This window comes from Leucoraja erinacea, chromosome 36 (genome assembly GCF_028641065.1).
Source record: "Leucoraja erinacea ecotype New England chromosome 36, Leri_hhj_1, whole genome shotgun sequence".
In the NCBI taxonomy this organism is placed as follows: Eukaryota; Metazoa; Chordata; class Chondrichthyes; order Rajiformes; family Rajidae; genus Leucoraja; species Leucoraja erinaceus.
This window is the reverse complement of record NC_073412.1, coordinates 9,101,628-9,129,172: the sequence shown is the minus strand read 5'-3', so window position 1 is coordinate 9,129,172 and position 27,545 is coordinate 9,101,628. Positions and strand designations below refer to the sequence as shown.

The following is a 27,545-nucleotide window of genomic DNA, read 5'->3' as shown; positions in this document are numbered from 1 at the left end:
CCAACGCTTGGGCAGCCCCTGATCCTCTCCCGGGATGCGAGCGAGCGGGGGCAGAGTGGGAAAAAAGGCGGAGATTTGGAGGAAGGCTGCAGCCGGTCCCAATCCCGAGGCAACGTGGTGAGACAGAGCCAAGGTGCGGAGTAGGGCAGGAGCAGTGGGGGGAGGGGGAGACGTGCAGGCCCAGGTTACAAGCAACTGGACCCTGCTCAATGTTAAGGGAATTTAAGAAGGAACTGCAGATGCTGGAAAATCGAAGGTGGACAAAAGTGCTGGAGAAACTCAGCGGGTGCAGCAGCATCTGTGGAACGAAGGAGATAGGAAATAGGCAATAGGAAATAGGAAATAGTCAACGTTTCGGGCTGAAACCCGAGGGTTTCGGCCCGAAACGTTGCCTATTTCCTTCACTCCATAGATGCTGCTGCACCCGCTGAGTTTCTCCAGCACTTTTGTCTACCTGCTCAATGTTAGCAGGTCTATCTCCCAGCTCCTAAAGCACGAGATGAAGGCGACTATCAGGGGAGGAGCTGCCGCAACCCAACACGCTCCGCACACACACACACACACTTCGTTATCCTGGCCGTTAGGTCTACGTTGAGTTTACGGGACTAAAGTGAGGCAGCGATGAAGAATCTGGGAGGTGGGATCTCCGCTACTCATGTGGCGGCAACCGGCAACATCTCACCGGGCAACTGCAAGGGGCTTAAACCAACGTGATGGTCTGGGAGATGAATCAGTGTTGGAGCTCCATGTGGACGGAAATCTCACTGCAGTGGCCACAGAGTCTAAAAGGCAGGGCCAACCAAGCTCGTTCTACTCCTGCAACATCTCTCCAGACTGTGCCTATACATCTACCAAGGCCTTGCCTCCATTGTGGAAGAGACCGACAAGAGTCACAGCTTATCCCCCCCCCCCCCATATCCTCCCCAAACCCCCCCCCCCCCTTGCAACCTATATCCTCTCCTTCCCACTCTGACCGGGGACATTCATTGTTTTTTTCTTCCCACAGACGATGCACGATGCATAGTTTCTGCTGCTGTTTTTATCTTGGGTTCGTAGACGCCTCTCGGGCTTTGGAGACACGCAAAGGTCCCAGACCCGAGGCAACGTGGGACAGGCGCATGTTTTGTTCCGTAAGGGTGTCAGTGGCTGCGGGGGAGGGGGGGAAATTGATCAGCTAAACCCAGAATGAATGACTGAACAGGTTCTAGTAAGGGAACGACATTCTCTTTACCCCTCGTCCCATAGATGGGGAGGGGGGAAGGGGGGAGATGAGTCGACGATCGCAGAATGATTCACAGGAGACAAACGCAAAACATTTGCGGGAGAGACATCAGAAAATCCAACCCACAGACTTCCTCCGGCATGTAACAAACTGTAGTCGATCGGAAAAGCCACACTGAAGCAGCCTTGTCAAACCACCCTTCATGAAGCACCTCCCAAGTGGATGTCTGCGGTACCCCCTCAGATGCGCACAGCTCGTTCCCTCATCTCATGTACAGGGTGGCAAGCGTTTCCGCGCTCACTGTCGGCGTGGCAATGTGTTGCATAGTACAAGATTTGACCGCATTTTATAAAAAATTGCCAAATTAAATGTAAATCAACACGGTGATAACCTTGAACATTCAAAACCAAATGAGAACGCAACTTCCAAATGCACTTGTGCAGGCTCCGCTCCCCAGGGCCGACTCGGAGGAGGCTGGAGTTGAGTTGAGAGCACCATCAGTTCTCCAGGGAGGTTGGCACAGGACTCTGCCACGCTGCCCAACATCTACAAGCCTCTCTACACTACTGCAGTGGGCATCTGTGCCGTGGCAGGTGTCCCAGTGGGGGAGCTGCCCCCTGCTTATGCCACTAGCAAGTAGGAGCAGCACCCGGCCCATATCCCTTGTAAATCTGCCGATCGGGTGGACGTCTAGCCGTGCCCTTGTGATTACTACATACTTGGAACATGAGGTGGTGCAAACACACTCAGAACCGTGACGTGACAAGTGGCACGGACTGCCCTCAGGTGCCGACTGCTTGGCTCAGAGCAGGTGGAGTTAGTCGAAAGCAGGGGGCACACAATGTTGCCGACTTTTGAGCCTCTTACACAGGGTTAACAATGCGGGGCAAGACGTTCTGAAGTTTGTACGGCCCCCACTGGGGCAGAGATGGCATCTTACTGCGGGCCAGACAAACTAAAGGCCGTCCGATTCCTCAAACCCCTCTCCCCAAGATCCTCGAAACTTGAAAACATTTTATCCTCTCACCACCTCGTTGTACGAGGGGGGAAAGGAACAACAGGGGGTGGGAAGAAAAAAAAAAAAACACGCACACACCAAACCCACTCACAGAGTTGTTACTAAGGCCACCGTTCGCAGGTGAGGGATCCCAACCCCGGCCTTGCCGCTCACTTGGGCTGCTGGTGCAGAGACCGGCGAGAGACCGTCTTCGTAGTGTTCGCGTACTTCTGCTTGTCTTTGCTGTGTAAGGAACACACAGAGAGCAACGCGGGGTTAAAGGCGAGCGGGCTCAGAGCAGGAACGTCAATCACCCTCGCGCTGTTAATCAGTAAGTGGACGATTCGGTTAAAAGGCCGTCACGGCACCAGGCTCTGCCCAAGCTGGCCGCCTGCCCCTTTCCTGGGGTTACATCCACGCCAGGGTGGTCCTAGAGAAGGGCCATGTGTGTCCACGGGCACACTGGGCGATTTCTGGGACCGCTAGGCACAGAGGGGGGGATGGAATGCATCCTTAATAAGCATGGGGAAAGTGTCATTCCTTCGCTCCATAGATGCTGCTGCACCCGCTGAGTTTCTCCAGCATTTTTGTCTACCTTTGATTTTCCAGCATCTGCAGTTCCTTCATAAACAAGCACCCATCACTTTCACCACTCGCAAAATCTAAGCCCACCCATGGACTTGCCCTTTAACATGCTGGGTGACAGGGAACAACCACAGGAGGGGAGACTTTGGACATTGGTCTTAGAACCCGCGAGACGGCACAGTGGTGCGGCGGGTTGAACTGCTGCCTCACAGTGCCAGAGACTTGGGCTCCATCCTGACCTCAGGTGCTGTCTGTGTGGAGTTTGCACGTTCTGCCTGTGACTGTGTGGATTTCCTCCGGGTGCTCTGGTTCCCACCCAGCAACGGGAGGGTTTGTCGGTTAATTGGCCGCTATGTTGCCCCTCGTGTGTAGGGAGTGGATGAGAAAGTGGGATAACATGGAACTAGTGTGGACCTGTGACGGTTGGTCGGCGCGGACTGGCATCATGTCCGGCGTAGACATTGTGGGCCGAAGGGCCTGTTTCCATGCTGTATCATTCAACTAAAACTATGAGGCACTGGGACTCTTGAGATTAAGGAGTTATGTAAAATGGAGGCTTCTACCGAAGAGGAAACATTACGTAAGAAAAGTGTAAACGAGGAAATTAATCCCAGTGCAGGTTGTGAGCGGGGTTTTCCCGTGAATAAAAGCAATCCCACCACCGAGAATACAGCGGCATGTTGGGGCTGCCGTAGAGTTGCTGCCTCACAGCGCCAGTGACCCGGGTTCAACCCTGACTACGGTGCTGTCTGTACATTCACCCTGGGACCATGTGGGTTTTCTCCGGGTGCTCCAGTCTCCTCTCACACTATAAAGACGTGCAGGGTTGTGGGTCGGTTGGCTTTTTATAAACTGTGAATAGTCCCCGGTGTGTAGGGGTGGCGCTAGTGTACGGGGCGATCGCTGGCCGGCGGAGCCGTTTCCATCGCTGTAACTCTACAAGTCTAAGGTCAAGGGACGGGGAGACTTACCGACTCATCCGCATCTGGCTCCGACAGCCTTGGCCTCCTTCCCAGTGGCTGGTGTGGGATCCCTTGGTCATCATGGCTCCGCAGGCTGCACACGGCTTCCCGTTGCTGTACGGCTGGAAACAAGCGCACTGTGTGAGTCGGAGACGGAGCAGGCCCTGACTAGACTACACGCACCACACATCTCCCCCCCCTGGGAGAACCGCTTGCTCACGGCATCAGAGACCACAGAATATGCGGTCAGATGCCCAGTGTTCTCCCCGTGGCCGCATGGTTTTCCACCCGTGCTCCAGTTTCCTCCCACACCCCAAAGATGTGCAGGTTTGCAGGTTCATTGGCCTCTGCTAATTGCCCCTTGTGTGTAGGGAATGGACGTGAAAGTGGGATAGTATAGAACAAGTGTGAATGGACGATCGATGGTTGGCTGGGACATGGTTGGTGGGCCGAAGGGCATGTTTTTAAAGCTGTACATCTTTCAATCAAAGTTGCACAAGACCAATTGTCTTGGGACTGAGAAGGTCAGAAGAAGGGTCCCGACCTGAAACAGTTTAAGAATAAGGAGTAAGCCATTTAGAACGGAGACCAGGAAACACATTTTCCTCACAGAGAGTGGTGAGTCTGTGGAATTCTCTGCCTCAGAGGGCGGTGGAGGCAAGTTCTCTGGATGCTTTCAAGAGAGAGCTAGATAGGGCTCTTAAAAATAGCGGAGTCAGGGGATATGGGGAGAAGGCAGGAACGGGGTGCTGATTGGGAATGATCAGCCATGCTCACATTGAATGGCGGTGCTGGCTCGAAGGGCCGATGGGCCTACTCCTGTGTCTATTGTCTATTGGTATGCAAAATCAGTACTCCCGTTCCTGCTTTCTCCCCATATACCTTGATTCCGTTAGCCCTAAGAGCTAAATCTAACTCTCTCTTGAAAACATACAGTGAATTGGCCTCCACTGCCTTCTGTGGCAGAGAATTCCACAGATTCACAACTTTCTGGGTGAAAAAGTTTTCCCTCATCTCAGTCCTAAATGGCCTACCCATTATTCTTAAACTGTGACCCCTGCTTCTAGACTCCCCCCAACATGGGGAACATTTTCCCTGCATCTAGCCTGTCCGAACCCTTAAGTATTTTATATGTTTCTATAAGGTCCAGTGTTTGATATGTTTCTATAAGATCCATCATTCTCATGACCTCCGATCGACCTCACTAGAGACCAATCTTTAATTGGAGTTAATCTTCCACTAAATGTTGTACACGTTATCCTTTATCTGTGTACTGAGGATATTGATTGTAATCATGTCTTGTAGTTTTGCTGACTGGATAGCACACAAACAAAAGCTTTTCACTGCACCTTGGTACAAGTGGCAACTATAAACTAAACGAGAGATGAACACTAAATGCTGGAGTAACTCAACTGGTCAGGCAGCATCTCTAGAGAAATGCAATAGGTGACACTTTGGGTCGAAACCCTGCTTCAGACAGAGTCGGGGGAGAAGGAGACGAGAGGAATCAGGGGATGTATCTCTCACCTCCAATTCTCAGGCTGAAGAAGGGTCTCTACCTGAAACGTCACCTATTCATTTTCTCCAGAGATGCTGCCTGACCTGTTGAGTTACTCCAGCATTTTGTGTCTGTCTTCAGTGTAAAGCAGCATCTGCAGTTCCTTCCTACATAAACTGAACTGCACGAGGCTATCACATCCCATACTGTCAGGTCACCCAAGGTTACACGGACACAGTGCTGAACTACTATCTACCTCTTTGGTGACCCTCGGACTTTCCTTGATCGGACTGTGCTAGCTTTACCTTGCACTAAATGTCATTCCCTTGTACTGGACTGTAAATACACTGTAAATGGCTCGATTGTAATCATGTATTGTCTTTCTGCTGACCGGATAGCGCGCAACAAAAGCTTTTCACTGTATCTGGCTACAGGTGACAATAGACCAAGCTGAAGCAGCCACCCCTCACCTGCTCCTTGGCGCAGAAGCCACAGATCATGCGCGTGGCCATCTCCATCAGGTGGTCCTGCTTGTTGTCGTGACACAGGTCGCACGGGTAGGCTTTCCCGCAACACTGAAACCTGAAAGATTCACCAGAAGAGGAACATCTAAAACACTGCAACATGCAGAGACACACACACACACACACACACAGGTCACGCTGCCTCCGCAAGATCACCAGCATAATCAAGGTTGAGGTCCCGACCACGGGGGGGAAATGGAGGAGGACTGGCCAGATGTTGTGCCTTCCACCACCGTGATGAATGCTGTGGTGGATGTTAGTGTTAAATCTTTATTGTGTTTTTGTGTGTTCTTTTTTCATTGTACCGCTGCTGGCAAATTCATTTCACTTGCACTTTATGTGCAATGTGACAAATAAAACTGATATTGATATTGATTGACGGACCGGTCTCACCCCCGTCACTCCCTCTTCTCCCATCAGGCAAAAGGTGTGAAAACGCACACCTCCCGATTCAGGGACAGTTGTTATCAGGCAATTGGACCGTCCTTTCACCAGCCAGCGAGTGGTCCTGACCTACAGATTTCTAGGTTATTTGGCTTCAGTAAATTGTAGTGCATCAGTTCCATAGATGATCAGCCATGAGAGAATGGAGCTTGTGAGTTTAGAAGGATGAGAGGGTATCTCATTGAAACATACAAGATTGTTAAGGGCTTGGACGCGCTAGAGGCAGGTACTATAGGGACTATACTGAATGATATGATACTGAAACACAGAAAATAGGTGCAGGAGTAGTCCATTCGGCCCTTCGAGCCAGCACCACCATTCAATATGATCATGGCAGATCATCTAGGCAGGAAACAGGTTCCCGATGTTGGGGGAATCCAGAACCAGGGGCCACAGTTTAAGAATAAGGAGTAAGCCATTTAGAACGGAGATGAGGAAACACTTTTTCTCACAGAGAGTGGCGAGTGTGGAATTCTCTGCCTGGATGCAGGTTCTCTGGATGCTTTCAAGAGAGAGCTAGCTAGGGCTCTTAAAAATAGCAGAGTCAGGGAGAAGGCGGGAACAGGGTACTGATTGGGGATGATCAGCCATGATCACATTGAATCGAAGGGCCAAATGACCTACTCCTGCACCTATTGTCTATTGTCTATTGATCACAGTGAATGGCGGTTTGGCTCGAGCGACCTCTATTATTCGGCCACAAAAACCGAAGTTAAAGCAGATCTTACCTGAGCCAGCGACAACTCTTCTTATAGTGGCCGCAAGTGCCAAACTCAGGCAGGGGCTTCCCCAGCTGGATGGTAGATACTTGGGGCAGCCTCCTCGGATGTCGGTGAACTGAATTCTTATTGTCTAGAGCAAGGGAAAAAAAAGACCGAGCGACTGGTCACTGAATGGTCACGGGACGTCTGCAGTCCAACACACAACCTCCGAGCTCACGGAGCGGATAAGCCAGAGGGGCAACATTCTTCTCCCCCAGTATTGAGAAAACTCTTGTCGAAACAAGGAACTGCAGATGCTGGTTCACAAAAAAACCCACACAACGGGCAAAAATGCTGGAGAAACTCAGCGGGTGCAGCAACATCTATGGAGCGAAGGAAATAGACAACGTTTTGGGCCGAAATCCATCTTCAGGCTGATGGAGGGTTGGGGGGATGTGAAAACAGGGAGAAGAAAGGAAAAAGGAAGAGGAGGAGCCCGAGGGCTGAGGGAGAACTGAGAAGGGGGAGGAGACAGCAAGGGCTACCGGAAATTGGTGAATTCAAAACTCAGCAGGCCAGGCAGCATCCCTGGAGAACATGGACAGCTAACGTTTAGGGTCTGATGAAGGGTCTCGACCTGAAACGTCAACTATCCATGTTCTCAAGAGATGCTGTCTGATCTGCTGAGTAGCTTTGGTTTAATAATGGAGTTGTCAATATCCATCAGGATCAAGCAGTCCCTGTCTATGTGGTCTTCCAGTGAGATGGACAAGGAGTGGCTTAGAATGGGCAATGAAATGGGTAGATGGTTGGAGCAAAGGTCAGCGATTAAAGCAGAAGATGTGAGACAGACTGATTGTGAAGCCAGAGGAAGGAGCAGAGGATGAGGGGGGGGGGGGGGGGGGGGGGGGGGGGGGGGGGGGGAGAGAGGGAAGGTGTGGGGGAGAAATGCTGAGGAAGGAAAGGAAGAGAATGACGAGAGGACATTGGGATGAACACTCCATGTGTCCCCGCTCTCCAGGGCCGTATTCCAAATGCGTTTCTTTGCAACAGATCTTCTTCCCCCCCCCAACTCCATAAACCTGCTCCGAATGAAGTCAATTACATTTCGCTCGGCTCACCCATTTCATCCTCTGACTGGGTGTTCATCTGGTAAAACTGGGCCGCCTCCGCAAACACACTCAGCTTCCCGTGGCAGTGCAAGCAGTTTAGTTCCTTGTACCGGCCGTACGTTAGGCCCTGGACAACAAGGGAGAAGGGTTAGCAACTGTGGTCACTCAGTGGGTGAACAAAAAATACAGGGGACTGGCAATGGAGCAATCATGGGTTAAATATAGCTCTTCACCAGGAGCGAGCGGGCAAGATCATCTCTGACCCCTCTCACCCTGGCCACAAACTCTTTGAATCACTTCCCTTTGGAAGGCAACTCCGGATTGTCAAAGCTGCCACAGCCACAGACATAAAAACAGTTTTTATCCACGAGTAGTTGCTCTACTCAACAGCCAAAAATCTGTAGCCTCCCTTTGATCTGGTATTTTGTTGGTTCACATGCTTGATCAATGGTGTTTTATCATTAATGTTTGATTATTATTAATGCTTCGTGTTTTCCGAGTCATTTGTAACTGTCACTGTATGTCTTGTTGTTACTTGTGGGTGGAGCACCAAGGCAAATTCCTTGTATGTGAATACTTGGCCAATAAACTTACTTACTTTACAGTGCAAAGTTCCATCAGGTATTGTACAGTCCCATTCACCTATAGATAGCTCATTACAAACATTGGACTTTGCCTCTGAACCTGTTGCACAACTGTGCTGAGAACTACATACTGAACTGCATATCTTTCCCTGCTGAGATCAGTACACTGCACTCTGTATCTATCCCTACTGAAAACTGTGTAGTGCATTCTGTATCTTTCCCTTTGCTCTAACTGTTGTATTTGAGTTTGGCTTGATTGTATTTATGAATACTTTTATCCGATTTGATGCGATAGTGTGCAAAACAATGCTTTTCGCTGTACACAAAATAATAATGTTCAGAAGTGATGGGAGCAGAGTTAGGCCATTCGGTCCATCAGGTCTATTCCGCCATTCCATCATGGCTGATCTATCTTTCCCTCTTAACCTCATTCTCCTGCCTTCTCCATATAACCCATGACATCAATCTATCTTTGCCTTAGAAATATCCATTGACTTGGCCGCCACAGCCTTCTATGGCAATGAATGTCACAAATTCACCCTCCTCTGACTAAAGTTATTCCTCCTCATCTCCTTCCTAAAGGAACATCCTTTAATTCTGAGGCTGTGACTTCTGGTCCTCGACTCTCCCACTAGTGGAAACATCCTCTCCACATCCACTCTATCCAGGCCTTTCACTGCTCTGTAGGTTTCAATGAGGTTTCCCCTCAGCCTTCTAAACCCCAGCGAGTAGAGGCCCAGTGCTGTCAAACACTCATCCTATGTTAGCTAACCCACTCGTTCCTGGGATAATTCCATAGGAGCAGAATTAGGCCATTCGGTAACACAGGTAAGACATTCAGAAAAGGCTCCCGCTTTACAAACTGACCTGCAAATCTCCCTCCTTGGAGCAGTTGAGGCAGTACACGGAGAAGGTACTCTCCTGTACGATCAAATCCACAGGGACACATCCACGCAGGTCCAGGTAACCCATGACATCCGAGTTCTCATGGAGGACACTGGGCTGGAAGGTGGCACTGATGGCCGAGCTACATTTCTCACAGCTTGTAGAACAAGGCTGCTTCTGGGATACGATCAGGTCGTCAGCCACTTTGCACCTTTGAACAGAAAGTGACCAGTGGTCAGTTCACCTAAAGCTGGTGGTTGTCGTATGCCAAGACCCTCCTCAATTGTCACTGCCATTTGGTTTTCGACTCAATTACAAGAACAAAAAAATAACAATGAAGGCAGCCTACGAACAGGGAGTGACAGAAAATTTCAGCAGTCATGACCCACGTATCCAAAGTTAGTTTCCATTTTAGAGAGATAGCATGGAAACAGATCCTTCGGCCCATCGAGTCTATGCTGACCACCCGTTCACACTAGTTTCAGTAGTTGAGACCCACATACCTCAAGTTATCATTTTAGCGATACAGCATGGAAACAGGCCCTTCGGCCCGCCGAGTCCATGCCGACCATCGATCACCCGTTCGCACTAGTTGGATGTTACTGCACTTTCTCATTCACTCCAAACACACTTGGGTCAATTTAGAGGCCAGTTAACTGACAAATCCCACACGTCTTTGGGATGTAGGAGGAAATCGGGAGAAACCCAGAGGAAAGCCACGCGGTCACAGGGAGAACGTGTAAACTCCACACAGGCAGCACCCGAGGTCAGGATCGAACCTGGGTCTCTGGCACTGGGAGGAAGCAGCTTCAGCCACTGTGCTGCCCCACACAGAGAATACAAGCATACTGCAACATCATTGCAAGAGGACAATACCAGGGAGGAGATCGCCAATGGATAAGCAAGGAAACTAAATCAGACTTATTAATCACAATGATAATTGAAAATCAAAAAAAGTGGCTGGAAATTAAAAAAAATAAAACCCCACAGTAAATACTAGCTCAGTATCCTGTACCTGCCTTCTCTCCATACCCCCTGATCCCATTTAGCCACAAGGGCCACATCTAACTCCCGCGTAAATATAGCCAATGAACTGGCCTCAACTACCTTCTGTGGCAGAGAATTCCACAGATTCACCACTCTGTGTGAAAAATGTTTTTCTCATCTCGGTCCTAAAAGATGTCCCCCTTATCCTTAAACTGTGACCCCTTGTTCTGGACTTCCCCAACATCGGGAACAATTTGGCAGCTTGCACAAGGATTTGTGCGTGGTTTCAGATATTTTGCCATTGTTATCAACAACAGAGGATTATCAAAGGATATACCAATTTTATGCCCCCAAAGATGTAAACTTAGAGGGAAAGCAAGTAGTGAGGAGAATGCAAGGGATTTGGGAAGTTTGCTGAGGAAGAAATTCATGGAAGAGTCCATTTTTTGGAAGGAGAAACACAATGTCTCAGAGAGACTGAGACGTCCTTCAATTATGGCAATTTTTCTCTATGCAAAACAATCTTAAGGAACAGTGATATAGACACAGAATGCTGGAGTAACACAGCGGGACAGGTAGCATTTCTGGAGAGAAGGAATGGGTGATGGGTCAAGACCCTTCTTCAGAACAGTGAAGCATTTTGCAAAGAGATACAGATGGTGTTGTGTACATTTGTAGGCTTGTAGGGATGAGCTTAGAACCCATCATCAAATGGATCTATAGGAGGCACTGCCTCAAGAAGGCAGGCAGCGTCACCAAATCCCAATTACACAAATGGGTAGAAAGGTTTCTGCATCTTACAATTAAGGATGTGAATTCACTCTCACGCCACTAACGTTGATCGTACCTGTTACACTTCAGCGACACGGTGATCTGCACAGCGGCCAGTGTCGCTGTCCCTTCTCCCAGCTGAAAGCCAACAAATCGCACTGCTGTTCCCTTGTGCAGGCTCTTGCTGTTGGACTCTACCGGCAGCTGCCCGCTCCCATTGCCAGCCGGGAGGGATTTATGCCTGCGAGGGGCATCAGTCCTTGAACAACCATCAACCTCCTCACCAGAGCTGACTTCACTGCCCGTGCCACTCATCTCTGGGCTTTCTGCCTCGTTGAACTTGGTCTGCTGAAGCTGCTGCGACAACCCCCTGACCACATCTTCTTTCTGGGGGCACAGAGGCCCTTCTGTCGACTGCAGAACCCGCGCGTCCGCCAGGCGCGGCTGGAGGTCCTGGAACGGTACAAAGCGGATCCCAGATTTCTCCATGTCCAAATCCCTCTTTATCTGGAAAGGGTACATAACGGGAAACGTTAGTTTTCAAAACCGCAATCATATTGGCAGCATTCTCCACAATAATCATCTCACCTCCTCAATAAAGAGGAAAAGTCACAGGGCTGGAGAGAATGGGATACTTACACGCCAAAGACTTACAAGTTTGTAGGTTAATTGGCTTGGTAACATTGAACTTGGTGTGTGTAGGATAGTGTTATTGTGCGGGGATCGCTGGTCGGCACGGACTCGGTGGGCCGAAGGGCCTGTTTCCACTCTGTATCTCTAAACTAAACTAATTCGGGAGGGTCAGCATGGCTTTGTCCACAGCAAACTTGTCGGGCAGCCAAGGGTAGTGGTCGAGGCAGATACTATAGTGCCATTTAAGAGGCTTTTGTATTGGCAAAATGTGTAGGAAGGAACTGCAGATGCTGATTTATACTGAAGATAGACACACAACGCTGGAGTAACTCAGTAACTCAACTCGAGAAAAAGAATATGTGACTTGTCAGGTTGGAACCCTTTTACAGACTGAAATTGACTTCAGATTAGATAGACATGTCGACATGCAGGGAATGGAGGGATAGCGATCAAGTCCAGAGAAGATTCGTTTAACTTGCCATCATGTTGGGCAGAGACATTGTGGGCCAAAGAGCCTGATCCTGTGTTGTTCTGTATTCTACAAGTGATGGAATGGATTGTGAATGGACCAAATGACCTCTCCTTTCACTCCTGCCATCGGGAATATGGGAGTCTGAAAACCATGACCATCAGGTTCACAAACAGCTTCTTCCCAACAACCATCAGGCTCTTGAACCTTATACAACTCTAACCCCAACTATGCATTTCTGTCGACTGTCTCTGGTGGCACTAAGGACCTTGGGATTTCGTTTTTGCATTAGTATTGTTATTAATTTATAGAATTTGTGATTATTATATATTATCGACGTATATTGTGTTAAGCTGCTGCAAGTAAAGAATCTCATTGTTTTGTTGTGCAGACATTTGACAATATGGGCCAAACAAGGCTAAATGGGACTAGCATTGACAAAGTGGGCTGAAGAGCCTGTTACCGTGCTTTGTGACAGTATGTATGACAATGAAACACTCTTCAGGACAGGCAGCAATCTCTGGAGAGAAGGAATGGGTGACGTTTCAGGTCGAGACTTGTCTTGACCCAAAATGTGACCCATTCCTTCTCTCCAGACATGCTGCTTGTCCCACAGTTTAGTTACTCCAGCATTTTGTGTCTATCTTTGGTTCAAACCAGCATCTGCAGTTCCTTCCTACAAATTGAAATACTCTTGACATGACTGGACAATGTGGATGTGTGGCGATGGTGTCGTGGGGAGGGAGAAGCAAGAAATAATTTAATAAATTCATTAATAAAGCAGAAATTAATGGGCAGCACCGTGGCACAGCGGTAGAGTTGCTGTCTTACAGTTCCTGAGACCCGGTTCAATCCCGACTACGGTTGCTGTCTGTACGGAGTTTGCACGCTCTCCCCGTAACCTGCTTGGGGTTTCTCCGGAGCTCCGGTTTCCTCCCACCCTCCAAAAGACGTACAGGTTTGAAGGCTAATTGGCTTGGTATAATAGCAAATTGTTCCTAGTGCGTGTAGGATAGTGATAGTGTATGATGATGGCTGGTCGACACGGTCTCGGTGGGCCGAAGGGCCTGTTTCCGCGCTGTATCTCTAAACTAAACTAATGGACGGCTTTCAATGTTGGTACAGTCAGGTATATGACTAATCTGGCTGCAAATTATGTATAGACAAGTTGTTGCATGTGTCTAAGATTTTCTGTAATGCCAAAAATATTCATTTTAGCAACGGGAAAACCCAGCCTCACAACAGGATCCCACAAACATATTCAAAGGTCCAATGTACGAAGGGCATTGTATTATTAATCTGTGCCCAGGTGAACAAGATGCCAAACATTCTGTATTTCCAAACGATCAGAAAGTAGATGACCAGAGATTTACAAAATCAAATTAGTATACTTTAGAAAAAATGGCTACAAAGTGCTAGAGTAACTCAGCAGGTCAGGCAGCATCCTTGGAGAACATGGATAGGTGACGTTTTGGGTCCAGACCCTTCCTTCAGACGACCTCTCTCTTCAAACTTAGTTTACTATAGGATTAGGTGCAACTTTGACTTTAGTTTAGAGATACAGTGCTGAAGCAGGCCCTTCGGCCCACCGAGTCCGTGCCGACCAGCCATCCCCATACACTAGCGATATCCTACACACACTAGGGACAATTTACAATCTATACCAAAGCCAATTAACCTACAAGCCTGCACGTCTTTGGAGTGTGGGAGGAAATAGGAGGACCCGGAGAAAACCCACGCAGATCATGGGGAGAACGTGCAAACACCGTACAGACAGCACTCGTAGTCAGGATCAAACCCAGGTCTCTGCCGCTGTAAGGCAGCAACTCTATGGCCGTGCTACTGTGCTTTAGAAACTAAAGGGCACAAAGTGCTGGAGTAACTCAAGGGGCCAGGCAGCATCCTTGGACAACATGGAGAGGTGATGTTTCAGGTCGGGACCCTTCTTCACACAACTCCTCTCTTGAATCGCAGTTTACTTCAGATTTAGATGCAACTTATTCTGCAGAATACCTTTCAATTACCAGTTAGAAAAACACGTGGACAGTCTGACAGCTGGGAAGTATCGATTCTGACACAACGAGACACTGAGAATAGACCAGCTTGTGATATGTTTTCTTCTTTCTTTCATCTCCCAAGTGCCTTGTTTTGTTCCCATCGGGCAAGACGTCACTGAACAGGGCGTCACTGAACATGGTCTTACCTTTCTGGCTCCCTCGATGAACAGCTTCTCCAGGTTGCGATCGAGCCACCGCAGATAAGGACGAAACAGCAGCTCGAGTTTTCCTGTCAGCCTGTTGGTGGCATGTTTGGCCTGAAGCCACTCCTCCGAGGCTTTGCACACGTGCCTGAGGTGGAGAGGGCAGAAGGTAACCTAGTGAAACGGCCCGCAAAACCAGGACTTAGTGGAAATGAACAACCATTTGAGACATGAAGAACTTGGTAAAACTCCAAGCACACCCTGGTGCCAGACTGGGGTAGATTTTCCAGACGATTGGATGCTATCCCCATTAGAATCCCAACACTTGGAGCGCAGGAGGATGAGGGGCGATCTCACACGGGTTCGTAAGATCATGAGCGGAATAGACAGGGTAAATGTTCAGAGACAGACACAATATGCTGGAGTAAGCAAGTCAGGCAGCATCTCCGAAGCAAAGGAATAGGCAATTTTTGAGTCAGACTGAAGAATAGGGGTGCGGGGGACGATAGGGTGTGTGTGGGGGTGGGGGGGGGGGGGGGGGGGGGATTGAAGGAGAGAAAAGGCCAGAATAAGCCAGAACCTTTCCCAGAATAGGGGAATCAAGAGCCAGAGAGCATAGGCTCAAGGTAAAGGGGGCAAGATTTAATAGGAACCTGAGGGTCAACTCTTTCAACACAAAGGTTGGTTGGAGCAAACTCGGTGAGCCAAAGAGCCTGCTTCCCGCTGTATCACTAAAGTAAGAGCAGGAACTGGCCTCCTGGTCCCTCGAGCGTAGCCCTCCATTCAATGTGATCATAGCTGATCTTACTTAGGTATCACTTAGGCTTGTTGTTAAAATCTTGAAAAATTGAATTTGTGCAGAGTTGCATACCTTCTGCTTCCGCAGATGCTGCTTGACACACTGGGTTCTTCCACTCGCTGTTTCAGATTGCAGCATCTTTGGTCTACATATAAATGGGGCAAGTTGTTTCTTCTTTACATTGAGATGACACTAATAGGCTCTTACGGCCACTCAAGTAAGATTTTACAGTGAAAGTAAAGAAGCATTCATTTATCTTTGGCAAACAGCTCGGGCTTGAACTACAGCACAGGGTTTTCACTCCAAGCCTATGCTGAGGAGATACACCAATGCCAATGGTTCAGTATTTTATCCTCATTTCTCCTTACCTTGCCATAGACGCTGGCAGATCCTGATCCTCGGGAATGTCCAAAGTGAACACCTTCGAAGAAGAGAGAGATGAAGAGAATCAAGCAACATGCTACCGTATTTGAGGTGGGAGAAAGAGTGGGAAGCACGGGTCCACCACCGATTTGCCCCCTCCCTGCGGCTGGGGTTCTGGAACTCTGGGCCGGCCAGAGCCAGCAGATCCGTTCTCACGGCCAACTTCCGAGGCCGACTTTGCGGCCCGGTACCTCAGCCCCCTGGCGGGCCGTTCCAGTACTGCACGACTCCTCTCTGAGGCCGTGACCTCCGTGGGTCCGGCAAAACGGACAATCCAGAAAGGATCTGGAACCAAGGGGGGGCCGGAAGAGTCGGCGTTGGACCTGTATCGCACCTCTGGTAGATCTAATCGTAACAAGGCGAAAGCGGTAGTTGTGGCCAGAAATACATCTCCCTCAACTACTGAAGGTCAGGAGTCGAGTTGAATGACCCCTGCGGACAGTTCCACTGTATTTTTTATTACACAGAGGGTGGTGGGTGACTGAAACACACTGCTAGGGGGGTGGTGGAGGTAGATACAATAGTGGTGTTTAAGAGGCATATAGATAGGCACATTGGGATATGTAGAGAATGGAGGGATATGGATCACATATAGACAGATGAGATCAGCTTATCTTGGCATCATGCTCGGCACAGACATCATGGGCTGAAGGGCCTATATCTGTGCTGTAATTTAGGCATTTCTACTTCAGTTCCTCTGCAGGTGTAGTCATCGAAATGTGACTTAGCGTGGGTAGATCAACATAGCATAAGGTTATCTCCTTATTGTTCTATGACTCAGGGCAGCACAGTGGTAGAGTTGTTGCCTTCCAGTACCAGGGATCCGGGTTTCATCCCGACCACGGGCGCTGTCTATATGGAGTTTGTCCGCTCTCCCCGTGACTGTGTGGGGTTTCTCCGAGATTTTCACTTTCCTCCCACACTCCACAGACGTACTGGCATGTAGGTTACTTAGTTTGGTGTATGTGTAAATTGTCCCTAGTGTGTGTGGGATAATGTTCATGTGCGGGGGATGGTTGGTCGGTGCGGACTAGGTGGGCCGAAGGGCCTGTTTCCGCGCTGTATCTCTAAACTAAACTATGTTGATGAACATAGCAGAATTGAGCTTACTGACGGAAGGAATAAAGTTTGTTACATTCTTCCAAAAACAATCCGTAATGTTTGTGTCGTAGATCAGTGCGGTCAGCCACAACTTGCCTGTCATTGTAACATAATGCCCCAGAGAATGTGGCAACAGATACAGCTCCAGCATGCGCAAGCCTGCACTTTGTGCTGTCGGCAACATGACTTCTTACCTCCAAAGGATAATCGTCCGGGAAGGAAATCTGAATGTCCAGCTCCTTCAAATCAAAAGGCTGTAGGAGAAGGAGAGAATAAGAATCAACTTTGGAATGTTAGAAGGAACCGCAGGTGCTGGTTTATACCGATAATTGACACAAAGTGCTGGAGTAACTCAGCGGGTCAGACAGCCTCTCTGGAGAAATAGGATGGGTGACGTTTCGGGTCGGGACCCGTCTACAAATTTTCATCCTTTCTTCCCCCCCCCAGAGATGCTGCCCGACCCAATGAGTTACTCCAGCACTTTGTGTCTATCTTTGTAATGTTAGGACAGACAAAAACATAACACCAACCAGTTCATTCACAAAATGAATAAGTAAGGGTTGTTAATGATGGGTGATAGATTGGGGGGGGTTGCAAGCCAAGGTAATGGGGCCCTGTAACTGAGGAGGCATGTGCTGGCATTGGCAAGGACCTGGAGGAGGTTTATGAGAATGATACCAGCAACATAGAAAATATCATCCAACTCAGTATCGCGCACCTGCCTTCTCTCCATACCCACTGATCCCTTTAGCCACAAGGGCCACATCTAACTCCCTCTTAAACATAGCCAATGAACTGGCCTCAACTACCTTCTGTGGCAGAGAGTTCCAGAGATTCACCACTCTCTGCGTGAAAAATGTTTTTCCCATCTCGGTCCTAAAGGATTTCCCCTTTATCCTTAAACTGTGACCCCTTGTCCTGGACTTCCCCAACATCGGGAACAATCTTTCTGCATCTAGCCTGTCCAACCCCTTAACAATTTTGTAAGTTTCTATAAGATCCCCCCTCAATCTCCTAAATTCCAGCGAGTGGGTTAATGTATGGAGGGCGTTGGAAGTCTCTAGACCTGTACTCGTTGCAGTTTAGAAGGATCCTCATCGAAAACGACTGAATAATGAAAGGCCTGAATTGCATGGACATGGAGAACGTTTCCAATGTTGGGAGAGCCCAGGAACGGGGGGCACATCCTCAGAATAAAAGGCGTACCATTAGAGTGGAGACGAGGAGGAATTTATTTTGCCTGGGGGGGGGTTGGTGAATCTGCAGAATTCATTGCCACAGATGGCTGTGGAGGCCAGGTATTCCTAAAGCGGAGATCGATAGGATCTTGTGTTTAAGAAGGAACTGCAGATGCTGGAAAATTGAAGGTAGACAAAGGTGCTGGAGAAACTCAGTGGGTTTTGGCCCATAACGTTGCCTATTTCCTTCGTTCCTTAGATGCTGCTGCACCCGCTGAGTTTCTCCAGCAGCTTTGTCTACCTTTGATAGGATCTTGATTGGGAAGGGTGTCAAAGGTTACAGGGAGGAGGCAAGAGAATGGGGTTGAGAGGGAAAAAGGCAGAGCATACTTGATGGGCCGAATGGCCTAATTCTTCTCCTACGTCTTATGAAAACAGAAATTAAAGGCAAAGGGGTCAGGTTTTTAAGCAGTCCTTGGAAGAAGTGCAATTGTAGAACGTTTATAGATGAACACATGGCTACAGCTGCAAACTTGGCAGCAATGAAACACTACAGAAGAGTGAAGAGCAAAAATAGCTTGCTATGCAGATTAGAGGAAATTCAACACCAGGGTTGGCTGAAGATCTACAGATGAATTAATATTAGGATTGAAAAAGACAGACAAAATCCTGGAGCAACTCAGCAGGTCAGTCAATAAGGTTAATTCCCGGGATGGCGGGACTGTCATATGCTGAGAGAATGGAGCAACTGGGCTTGTACACTCTGGAGTTTAGAAGGAAGAGAGGGTATCTCATTGAAGCATATAAGATTGTTAAGGGTTTGGACACGCTAGAGGCAGGAAACATGTTCCCGATGTTGGGGGAGTCTAGAACCAGGGGCCACAGTTTAAGAATAAGGAGTAAGCCATTTAGAACAGAGACGAGGAAACACTTTTTCCTCACAGAGAGTGGTGAGTCTGTGGAATTCTCTGCCTCAGAGGGCAGTGGAGGCGGGTTCTCTGGATGCTTTCAAGAGAGAGGATCAGCAGAGTCAGAGGATATGGGGAGAAGGCAGGAACGGGGCACTGATTGGGGATGGTCAGCCCTGAGCACATTGAATGGCGGTGCTGGCTCGAAGGGGTCGAATGGCCTACTCCTGCACCTATTGTTTATCTCTGGAATCGGTAACATTTCAGGCCAAGACTCTTCTTCAGACCCTTCGTCATATTAGGATTCATCGCTTAGTTTAGAGATACAGAGCGGAAACAGGCCCTTCGGCCCATCGAGTCAATTCCGATCTGTGATCCCCGCACATTACCCAAGCCAATTAACCTACAAACTGTAACTCTTTGAGGTGTGGGAGGAAATCGAAGATCTTGGAGAAAACTCACACGGTCACGGGGAGAATGTACAAACTCCATACAGACAGCAACCGTAGTCGGGGTCGAACCCGGGTCTCTGGCGCTGCAAACGCTGCAAGGCAGCAACTCTACTGCTGCGCCACCATGCCACCTTTGTTCTGGCTTGTTGGATGAAGCCAGACCACTGGGTGTATGTGAGACTTGTATTAGGGATGGTAGACAAACTGTGGGGATCGGTATAATCAGGGATGGCATTGTAGTGAGTTTGCACCATTGCACTGTCCAATATACCTGCTCTACAATGCAATGCACAAACTGAATACTGTAAACCCTCGTACTAACTGATCTCTATTGAGTGGAAGGTAGACAAAAATGCTGGAGAAACTCAGCGGGTGAGGCAGCATCCATGGAGCGAAGGAAATAGGCGACATTTCGGGTCGAGACTCTTCTTCAGACTATTGAGTGGATTTGAGTTATGGTGGACCGAGGCTCCCATTACAGCCGCACCCCCCCCCCCCCCCACACCCGCGGGTTAAACCTTTACCCCCCCTCACTCAGTTACAGCAGGCAATGGATCCACTCCCTCCCCAGTCCGTTATTGCGGGGGTTTACTGTAATGTATTGCAAGCTGGGGGGGGAAGATAAAAACAAAGCGCTGAGCAGGTCGGGCAGCATTTTCCACAGAGAAACAGGGCGTTTCAGCTCAATGATATTTTGTCAGATCTGAGAAAACCAACATTGCCCTGACAGGTTAACTGTTCCTCGTCCATAGATGCTGCCTTACCTGCTGAGTATTCGCAGCACTTTGTGGATTTTTCTTTCAGAATTCTAGCACCTGCATTTTTTTTTAAATCTGCAATTACTCGGGATAGACTGCACTTACTCGGGATAGATCTACAACTAAAGTGTCTCTTTTTTCCCAGAGGACATAGAATAGGCTGCCGGCAGAGGTAGTAGACGCAAGTACTATCACAACATTAAAGATTTGGATAGATACAAGCATATGGGTCAAACACATACAGGTGGGACTAGTGTAGATGGGGCAAGTTGGTCGTGTGGGCAAATTGGGCTGAAGAGCCTGCTTACATGCTGTACGACCATGACATTTTTAATTCCTTTTATTAAAATATATTGCACAATATACAGGTAAACCTAATTAAATGAATGGATCACAGGTCTTGTGTCTTCCCCACACATTCTAGTCCCACTTCTATACCTCAGATTTCTAAGGGATGGATTATAAGAAGAAAGAGTTGCATGGTTTCAAAGAAGGAAGTGGTTCAAACCCTAATTTTTTTTGCCAAATGTTTAGAGCAGGAACAATAGAGCAAATGGGCCATTTTTGATTCATGAAGTGAACAGTTTTGAAGACCACTGGAAATTGGAGGAGCAGCCCCCCCCCCCCCCACCCCACATCAGTCTGAGGAGTTTTGGCCCGAAACTTTGCCTATTTCCTTCGTACCATAGATGCTGCTGCACCCGCTGAGTTTCTCCAGAATTTTTGTCTACCTTCGATTTTCCAGCATCTGCAGTTCCTTCTTAATAAAAAGTTTTGAAGTTTGTTTAGTGATACTGTGTGGAAACAGGCCCTTCAGTCTACCAAGTGCATACCGAATAGCGATCACTAGTTATATCCTTCATATTCGGGACAATTTACAGGAGCCAATTAACCTGTATATCTTTAGGATGAGGGAGGAAACCGGAACACCGGGCAAAAAAAACACATGGTCACAGAGAGAACGTTAAAAACTCTCAGGGATTATGGGAAGAAAGCTGGAAAATTGAGTTAAGAGGGAAGAATAGATCAGCCATGGTTAAATGGCGGAATAAACGTGCTGGGCTGAATGTCTTAATTGTGCTCCGATAACACTAACTTACGAACACAGAACTAGTGTGAACGGGTGATGGATGATCAGCGTGCTGTCTGTCTGGAGTTTGCACATTCTCCCCATTACCACATGTGTTTCGCACAGGTGTTCCATTTCCTCCCACATCCCAAAGACAATAGGCAATAGACAATGGTTGCAGGAGTAGGCCATTCGGCCCTTCGAGCCAGCACCGCCATTCAATGTGATCATGGCTGATCATCCCCAATCAGTACCCCGTTCCTGCCTTCTCCCCATATTGTAGGTGAATGAGCCTCTGTAAATTGCTCCTAGTGTGTAGGAGGTGGATGAAGAAGTGAGATAACATAGAACTAGTGCGAATGGGTGATCGATGGTCGGCATGGACCCGGTGGGCCGAAGCGCCGGGTTCCTTCAAATCGCACGATCCACACAGCGTAGGGAGTGCAGGACTCACCCAGTCGGGGTCGGTAGGCTCCACCACGATGCGGTAGTAAGTCTTCTTCCCATCCTCGCTCTTCTGAACGATGAGCTGGCCCTTGGGGAAGCGTTTCAACAGCTGGCTGATCTCAGTGTCTCGGAGTTGGCGGGCAACCTCCTGGGTCAGCTCGGTGAGCTTCACCTCGTCCTTAACCACGGCGGGACGGGGGACGGCCGACCGTATGAGCGGCCCCGGCGGTCTCAGGCTGATGCGGGCGGGCTCGTGGTCCAGGGGGTCCCTGACGGTGGGCAACCTCTCGGGGTGCCAGAAGCGGCACCGCTCCTCCATCACGCAGTAGCCGTTCAGGAAGTAGCGGCACGGCCTCCTCGCTCTGTCTCTGGGGACCGGCTGCGGCGGCGGTTTGGGCGTTCCAAACCGCGTTCGACCCTGCGCGGCCGGGTCCTCGGCAAAACGCACCGTGCCGCCGTCTGAGGGGCACTCGGCGCCGCCCTGGCACCGAGGGGCGCTCTCCGCGGCTGTGGCACCGCTGCACTGGCTGTCAGGCGCCCCCGGAGCCGTCCGTGGCTCCAGGTGCTCGTGCAGGAACCGGCACCTACGGCCAAACTGGCAGTACTTTCCCCGAGAGTAAAAGCGGCAGACCGGCGGGTATGCGTTCATGCTTCTGGGCTTCGACTGAGCCGTGGAGTAGCTCCTGCCTTTCTCAGTCATGTCACTGGCGTGAGGCAGACCCTCAGACACTGGGATGTGGCCCACCTCCATGGCTTCCAGGGTCTGTGGACAGAAACAGAGTTCAGCTTAGTTTCTCATTGTCACATGTACATGCTTTTATTTTTTTATTTTCGCATGCTATCCTGTTAGCGAAGACTGTACATCAAGCCGGTTACAATCAAACTGTCCACAGTGTACAGATACAGGATAATGGAAATAAAGTTAACTGCAAGATAAAGTCCACTGTATTTCGATGAATGATAGTCCAAAGGGAGTTCAGAACCGATCTCCAGTTGGTGATAGGCTGGAATGGAGTTTAAACTGCAACTTCTGATTCAGTTGGCAATGTCTCCCATTCATTACCAATTTAAATTAAAGATTAAAAACGTAGTTTAGTATATCATCATGTGTTACAAATGTGTCACAGCAAAAAGCTTTTGTTGCGTGCTAACCAGTCAGCTGAAAGACAATACATGATTACAATCGAACCATTCACCATATATAGATACATGTTTCTGCTTCTCAAAACTGTATAAACATTTTGAAAGCTGAAATGTTTCTGTGGACGGATTGCGAGTGCAGTTGATTTTGAAGGTGGTCAGTGGAGCCACCTGTGTGGAAAGCAACTGCAGATGCTGGTTTACACAGAAGATAGGCACAAAATGCTGGAGTAACTCAGCGAGGCAGGCAGCATCTCTAGAGTAATAGTATAGGTGTCGAGACCCTTCTTTAGAATGAGAGTCAGGGGAGTGGGAAATTAGGGGTACTAAACGGTTCTGAATAAATCACGTGCACTACCATAGATTTTTTTCCTAATTGTGCTACACACTAATGGTTTTTTTTGCAGTCCTTTTCCTTTTACCGTCTTGCAGAATCTGTGTGATTTATATATAATTTCTGTTTGTGTGCGTTTATCTGAGTTTGTGCCTGTGATACTGCTGCATGCAACATTTTCCATAGTACCTGTGTCTCACCGTACTTGTATAATGAACTCTACTTGACTTTTGAAAACAAAAATCAGCAACAGCATATGCTGCACATTTCTAATTTAGCTGTTAAACACAAACATGGCCCTCTCCTCCGAAGCACATATTTACAGGAAAGCATTGAACACGACTTTTACTTTAAACTTTAGAGATACAGTGCGGAAACAGGCGCATCGGCCCACCAAATCCACGCCGACCAGCAACCCCTGTACACCTAAGACTATCCTACACACGCACCATCGGACAATTTACAATTTTACCAAAGCCAAATAACCTGCAAACCTGTATGTCTTTGGAATGCAGGAGAAAACCAGATCAACCGGAGAATGTACAAACTCCGTATAGACAGCACCTGTAGGCCAGGATCGAACCCGGGCCTCTGTAAGGCAGCTGAAAAGCAGCAACTTACTGTTTTGCCACTGTGCTGACCTAATGACATTGACACATAAACTGAGAAATTGTTTACAAAAGTTCAAGGTTATCTAAAGTTTAAACTACAAGAAGTTTTCCCAATTCACAACGTCAAAGTATCGAATTTTATCTTGCGTCCAGATCAAGGGCATGCTTGTGCTGTGCGGATATGAAGTGTCCCAGTAATCAAAACCAAAGATCTTATAGCTATAAGATCTTTGATCAAAACCTAGAATCTAGTCACATAACCATCATTCAGCTGAAGAAAGTCAGTCAGATTCCAGAAACCATTTAAACTTTGACCCTGTCAAAGAAAGGCAAATAGCTTCAGACACTGAAAACTTGAAATATAAACAAGAAACGTAATAAATACTCAGTTGGCCAAACATCATTGCTGAGGGAGAAACAATGTTTCTCAGATCAATGAACCTTTCAATAGAAGTCATCCACTTGGAGCGTTTAATCTGCTCCTCACTCCTGGCACAAGATTTCACGGCAATTTCTTTAAAAAAAAATTTAAACAGTTGTGTTTAAAAGATTATGGCCGTTGTTGCACTACATTCCGGTCATGTAAATAAAAACTTTTCAATGTAAAAGTTCAGTAAACTTTCATTGAGTCCAATTAGAGGAAGTGCAACCCCTTGAGAACTCAGTAAAGATGGAAACTCAGATCAGCACGACTGAGCACGACCTGGGCCCCTTAATCTTTCCCCTGCTGTGTACATTGCCGGGCCTGTTGAATGTTTCACTGTCTCTCGGTGAGTCTGACCGGGTCAAACGCAACACGCCCCCCCCCCCCAAGTAGCGTGGAGTAGCTGCCCCAGTTGGGGGGGGGGGGGGGATGAGATCGACCCCCGAGAGTGGGTAAGCGGGGGTCAGCTGTCAGGGTGGGGAAAAGGTGTTCAGGGAACTAGGGCGGGGGTGGGTGGGGACTGGACCAGGGATGGGGGGGGGGGGGGGGGGGACAAGGTCTGGGGAAGGGTTGCGAGTTAGTGCATCGGGGGGGAAGGGGGCATCAGAGAGGGAGAGAGGGCATGGACAGGGGATCGGTGGGGGGGGGGGGGGGAGAGGGGCATGGAAAGAGGAGACTGGGGCATCAAGGGGGATGTACGGGGGGGGGGGGGGGGAAAAGAACATAGGGGGCATCAGGGGAGAGAAGGGGGAAGAAGGACGTTGCGGGTGGCAGGAATGGGGGGGGGAGGGAGGCATTGGGGTGGGGGAGAGAGAGGGGCATGGAAAGAGGGAGACAGGGGGATGGACGGGGGGGGGGAGAACCATAACATAGGAGGCATCAGGGGAGAGAAGGGGGAAGAAGGACGTTGAGGCGGCAGGAATGGGGGGAAGAAAAGCATCGGGGTGGGAGAGAGGGGGAGAGGGGCATTGAGGGAGATAGGGAGATACCGGGGGAAGACGAGGAGGTGAAGACGGCCAGGCGCATCGGTGGGGGAGAGACGGGGGGGGGAGGGGGGGGGGGGGGAGACAGCGGCCTTCACCGGCCCGGGACTGCCGGCCCTCGGCGCCGCTCCCCTGCCGGCCCTCGGCGCCGCTCCCTCCCGGATCCAGCGCCCACCGACCCCGCTGGCAACCGCGCGTCGAGCCGGAGCTGGAGCCGGAGCCGCGGCTACTACTGTTGCTACTGCCGCCGCCTGGGGTGTGGAAGCCACTCCCTCGCAGCGCAGCCGAAGCCGCCATTTACCTGACACAGTCGGAGCCACAAGAGCAGCGGACCCGGCGCCCCCGCTAACCCTTCCCCCGGCACCACGGCGCATGCGCGGCGCTCTGGCGCCGTCGCCGCGACTGCGCAAGCGCATTGATAACGTGCCGTCGCTCGGGGACTGCGCATGCGCATCACTCGGGTGCCCCCCCCCCGGTAGCAACTGCGCCTGCGCATCCATCGGGTGCCGCCGGTAGCTAGGGAACCGGCGGTCGCGTCTGCGCCTGTGCAGAGTAGGGAGCTCCCATGGCTATCTAGACTTGATCTAGACTTGATCTAGACTATACTACAATACTCTATCCCCTGCTCCCAATTCCTCCGTCTTCGCCGCATCTGCGCCCAGGATGAGGTGTTCCATACCAGGACATCCGCGATGTCCTCATTCTTTTGGGAAGGGGGGGTTAGAGAGAGTCAAGGAGGACTCTCTCTAACTTCTACAGTACATTGCATTGTGGCTTGGTTCGGCAACCTGAGCACCCTGGAGAGGAAAAGACTACAAAAAGTAGTAAACACTGCCCAGTCCATCATCAGCTCTGACCTCCCTTCCATCGAGGGGATTTATCGAAGTCGCTGCCTCAAAAAGGCTGGCAGCATCATCAAGGACCCACACCATCCTGGCCACACACTCATCTCCCTGCCACCTTCAGGTAGAAGGTACAGGAGCCTGAAGACTGCAACGACCAGGATCAGGAATAGCTACTCCCCCACAGCCATCAGGCTATTAAACCTGGCTCGGACAAAACTCTGAACATTAATAGCCCATTATCTGTTATTTGCACTTTATCAGTTTATTTATTTATGTGTGTATTTACGTATATAATGGTATATGGACACACTGATCTGTTTTGGAGTCAATGCCTACTATGTGCTGTTGTGCTGAAGAAAAGCAAGAATTTCATTGTCCTATCAGGGACACATGACAATAAACTCTCTTGACTTGACTTGACTTGACTTTTCCAGACGTACACTAGGCCTATACCCAAACTCTATCTCATTTACATTGATGACTGCATCGGTGCTACCTCCTGCACCCATGCAGAACTCATGGACTTCATCAACTTCACCACCAATATCAGAGATGGTCCAAGTACATTTGGTGGTGAAGTTGAAGTTGAAGTGGTGGTGAAGTCCATGAATACTGCATGGGTGCAGGAGGTAGCACAGATGCAGTCATCAATGTAACGGAGATGGGGTTCGGGGATAGGGTCAGTGTATGCCTGGAACAAGGATTGTTCAACGTACTGTACAAAGAGGCAGGCATAGCTGGGGCCCATGCGGATGCCCATAGTAGGTATGTTGCAAAACGTACCTGAAGCGTCGCTGAAAATCTGTCCCAGCCCGTGTGCGCGATTTTGGCGCCGTTTAGAGGGGGGCGGGTTTAAAACGCGATTTTCCCTAGGCTGTTCAAATCGAGGTTTTTCAGCCTAGTTAATTATTAACGAAAAATCGCTGGAAGATTCCGTCGCTTGAGCTATTATTAGTTTTAAGCGCTTTATATAATTGTTATAGTAGGTTAAAAATTAACCTCTAAACCCCCGACAGGACAACGGGCCAGATCTCATACAGAGGAAAACGGAAGGTAGGCTGTTTATTTTTTACGTTAAAAAGGGCTTCTTAAGATCCCTTTATACAAAGTTTAATGTTGCGATTAGTTAATTTTGGGCCCCTTATATCCCGCAGTATTTTTCTGGGCATTTGAGGGCACAAATCCACCGCAATGTGAACGTTCTAAACCAGCGCATTCACAGGATCCCACTAGAAAGCTGATTTAAATGGACTTTAATTTACAGCAATTGAACACTAAATTCCTTCCATTTGGCCTATAAATTAATGTAAATGAGATTTAAAAATCATGTTTTATTGTGAATTGTTTGTGAATATTATTTGGACACTTAGGCTATTTAAAAATGTTAATCATTTATTAAGAAATGGATAGATGTTTAGATCTAGTAATTGAAGTTTGGGATTAGCTACAATTAGGTAACTAACTAATTATATGCTTTAATTTCAGGTCATCCAAGTAAG

At 48.9% G+C, this 27,545-nt stretch overlaps 1 protein-coding gene across 2 annotated transcripts; it reads right to left on the bottom strand.

Annotated features, from left to right (window-relative positions):
- Positions 1–1,258: 1,258 nt before the first annotated feature.
- On the bottom strand, positions 1,259–25,562 carry si:dkey-24l11.2 (uncharacterized protein LOC100034462 homolog). Of its 2 annotated transcripts, none has more exons than XM_055662618.1 (12): positions 25,503–25,562; positions 21,717–22,472; positions 17,092–17,151; positions 15,742–15,794; positions 14,578–14,722; positions 11,349–11,779; positions 9,497–9,725; positions 8,055–8,172; positions 6,961–7,084; positions 5,735–5,846; positions 3,776–3,888; positions 1,259–2,462 (listed from the first exon to the last, which is right to left on the bottom strand). In XM_055662618.1, exons 2-12 carry the CDS (start codon positions 22,458–22,460, stop codon positions 2,390–2,392), a joined length of 2,202 nt encoding a protein of 733 aa, XP_055518593.1. In that variant the 5' UTR covers positions 22,461–22,472; positions 25,503–25,562; the 3' UTR covers positions 1,259–2,389. The 2 variants fall into 2 exon arrangements, with proteins under 2 accessions (XP_055518593.1, XP_055518592.1); XM_055662617.1 differs by lacking the exon at positions 25,503–25,562 and adding an exon at positions 24,236–24,591.
- Between the last annotated feature and the right edge of the window lie 1,983 nt (positions 25,563–27,545).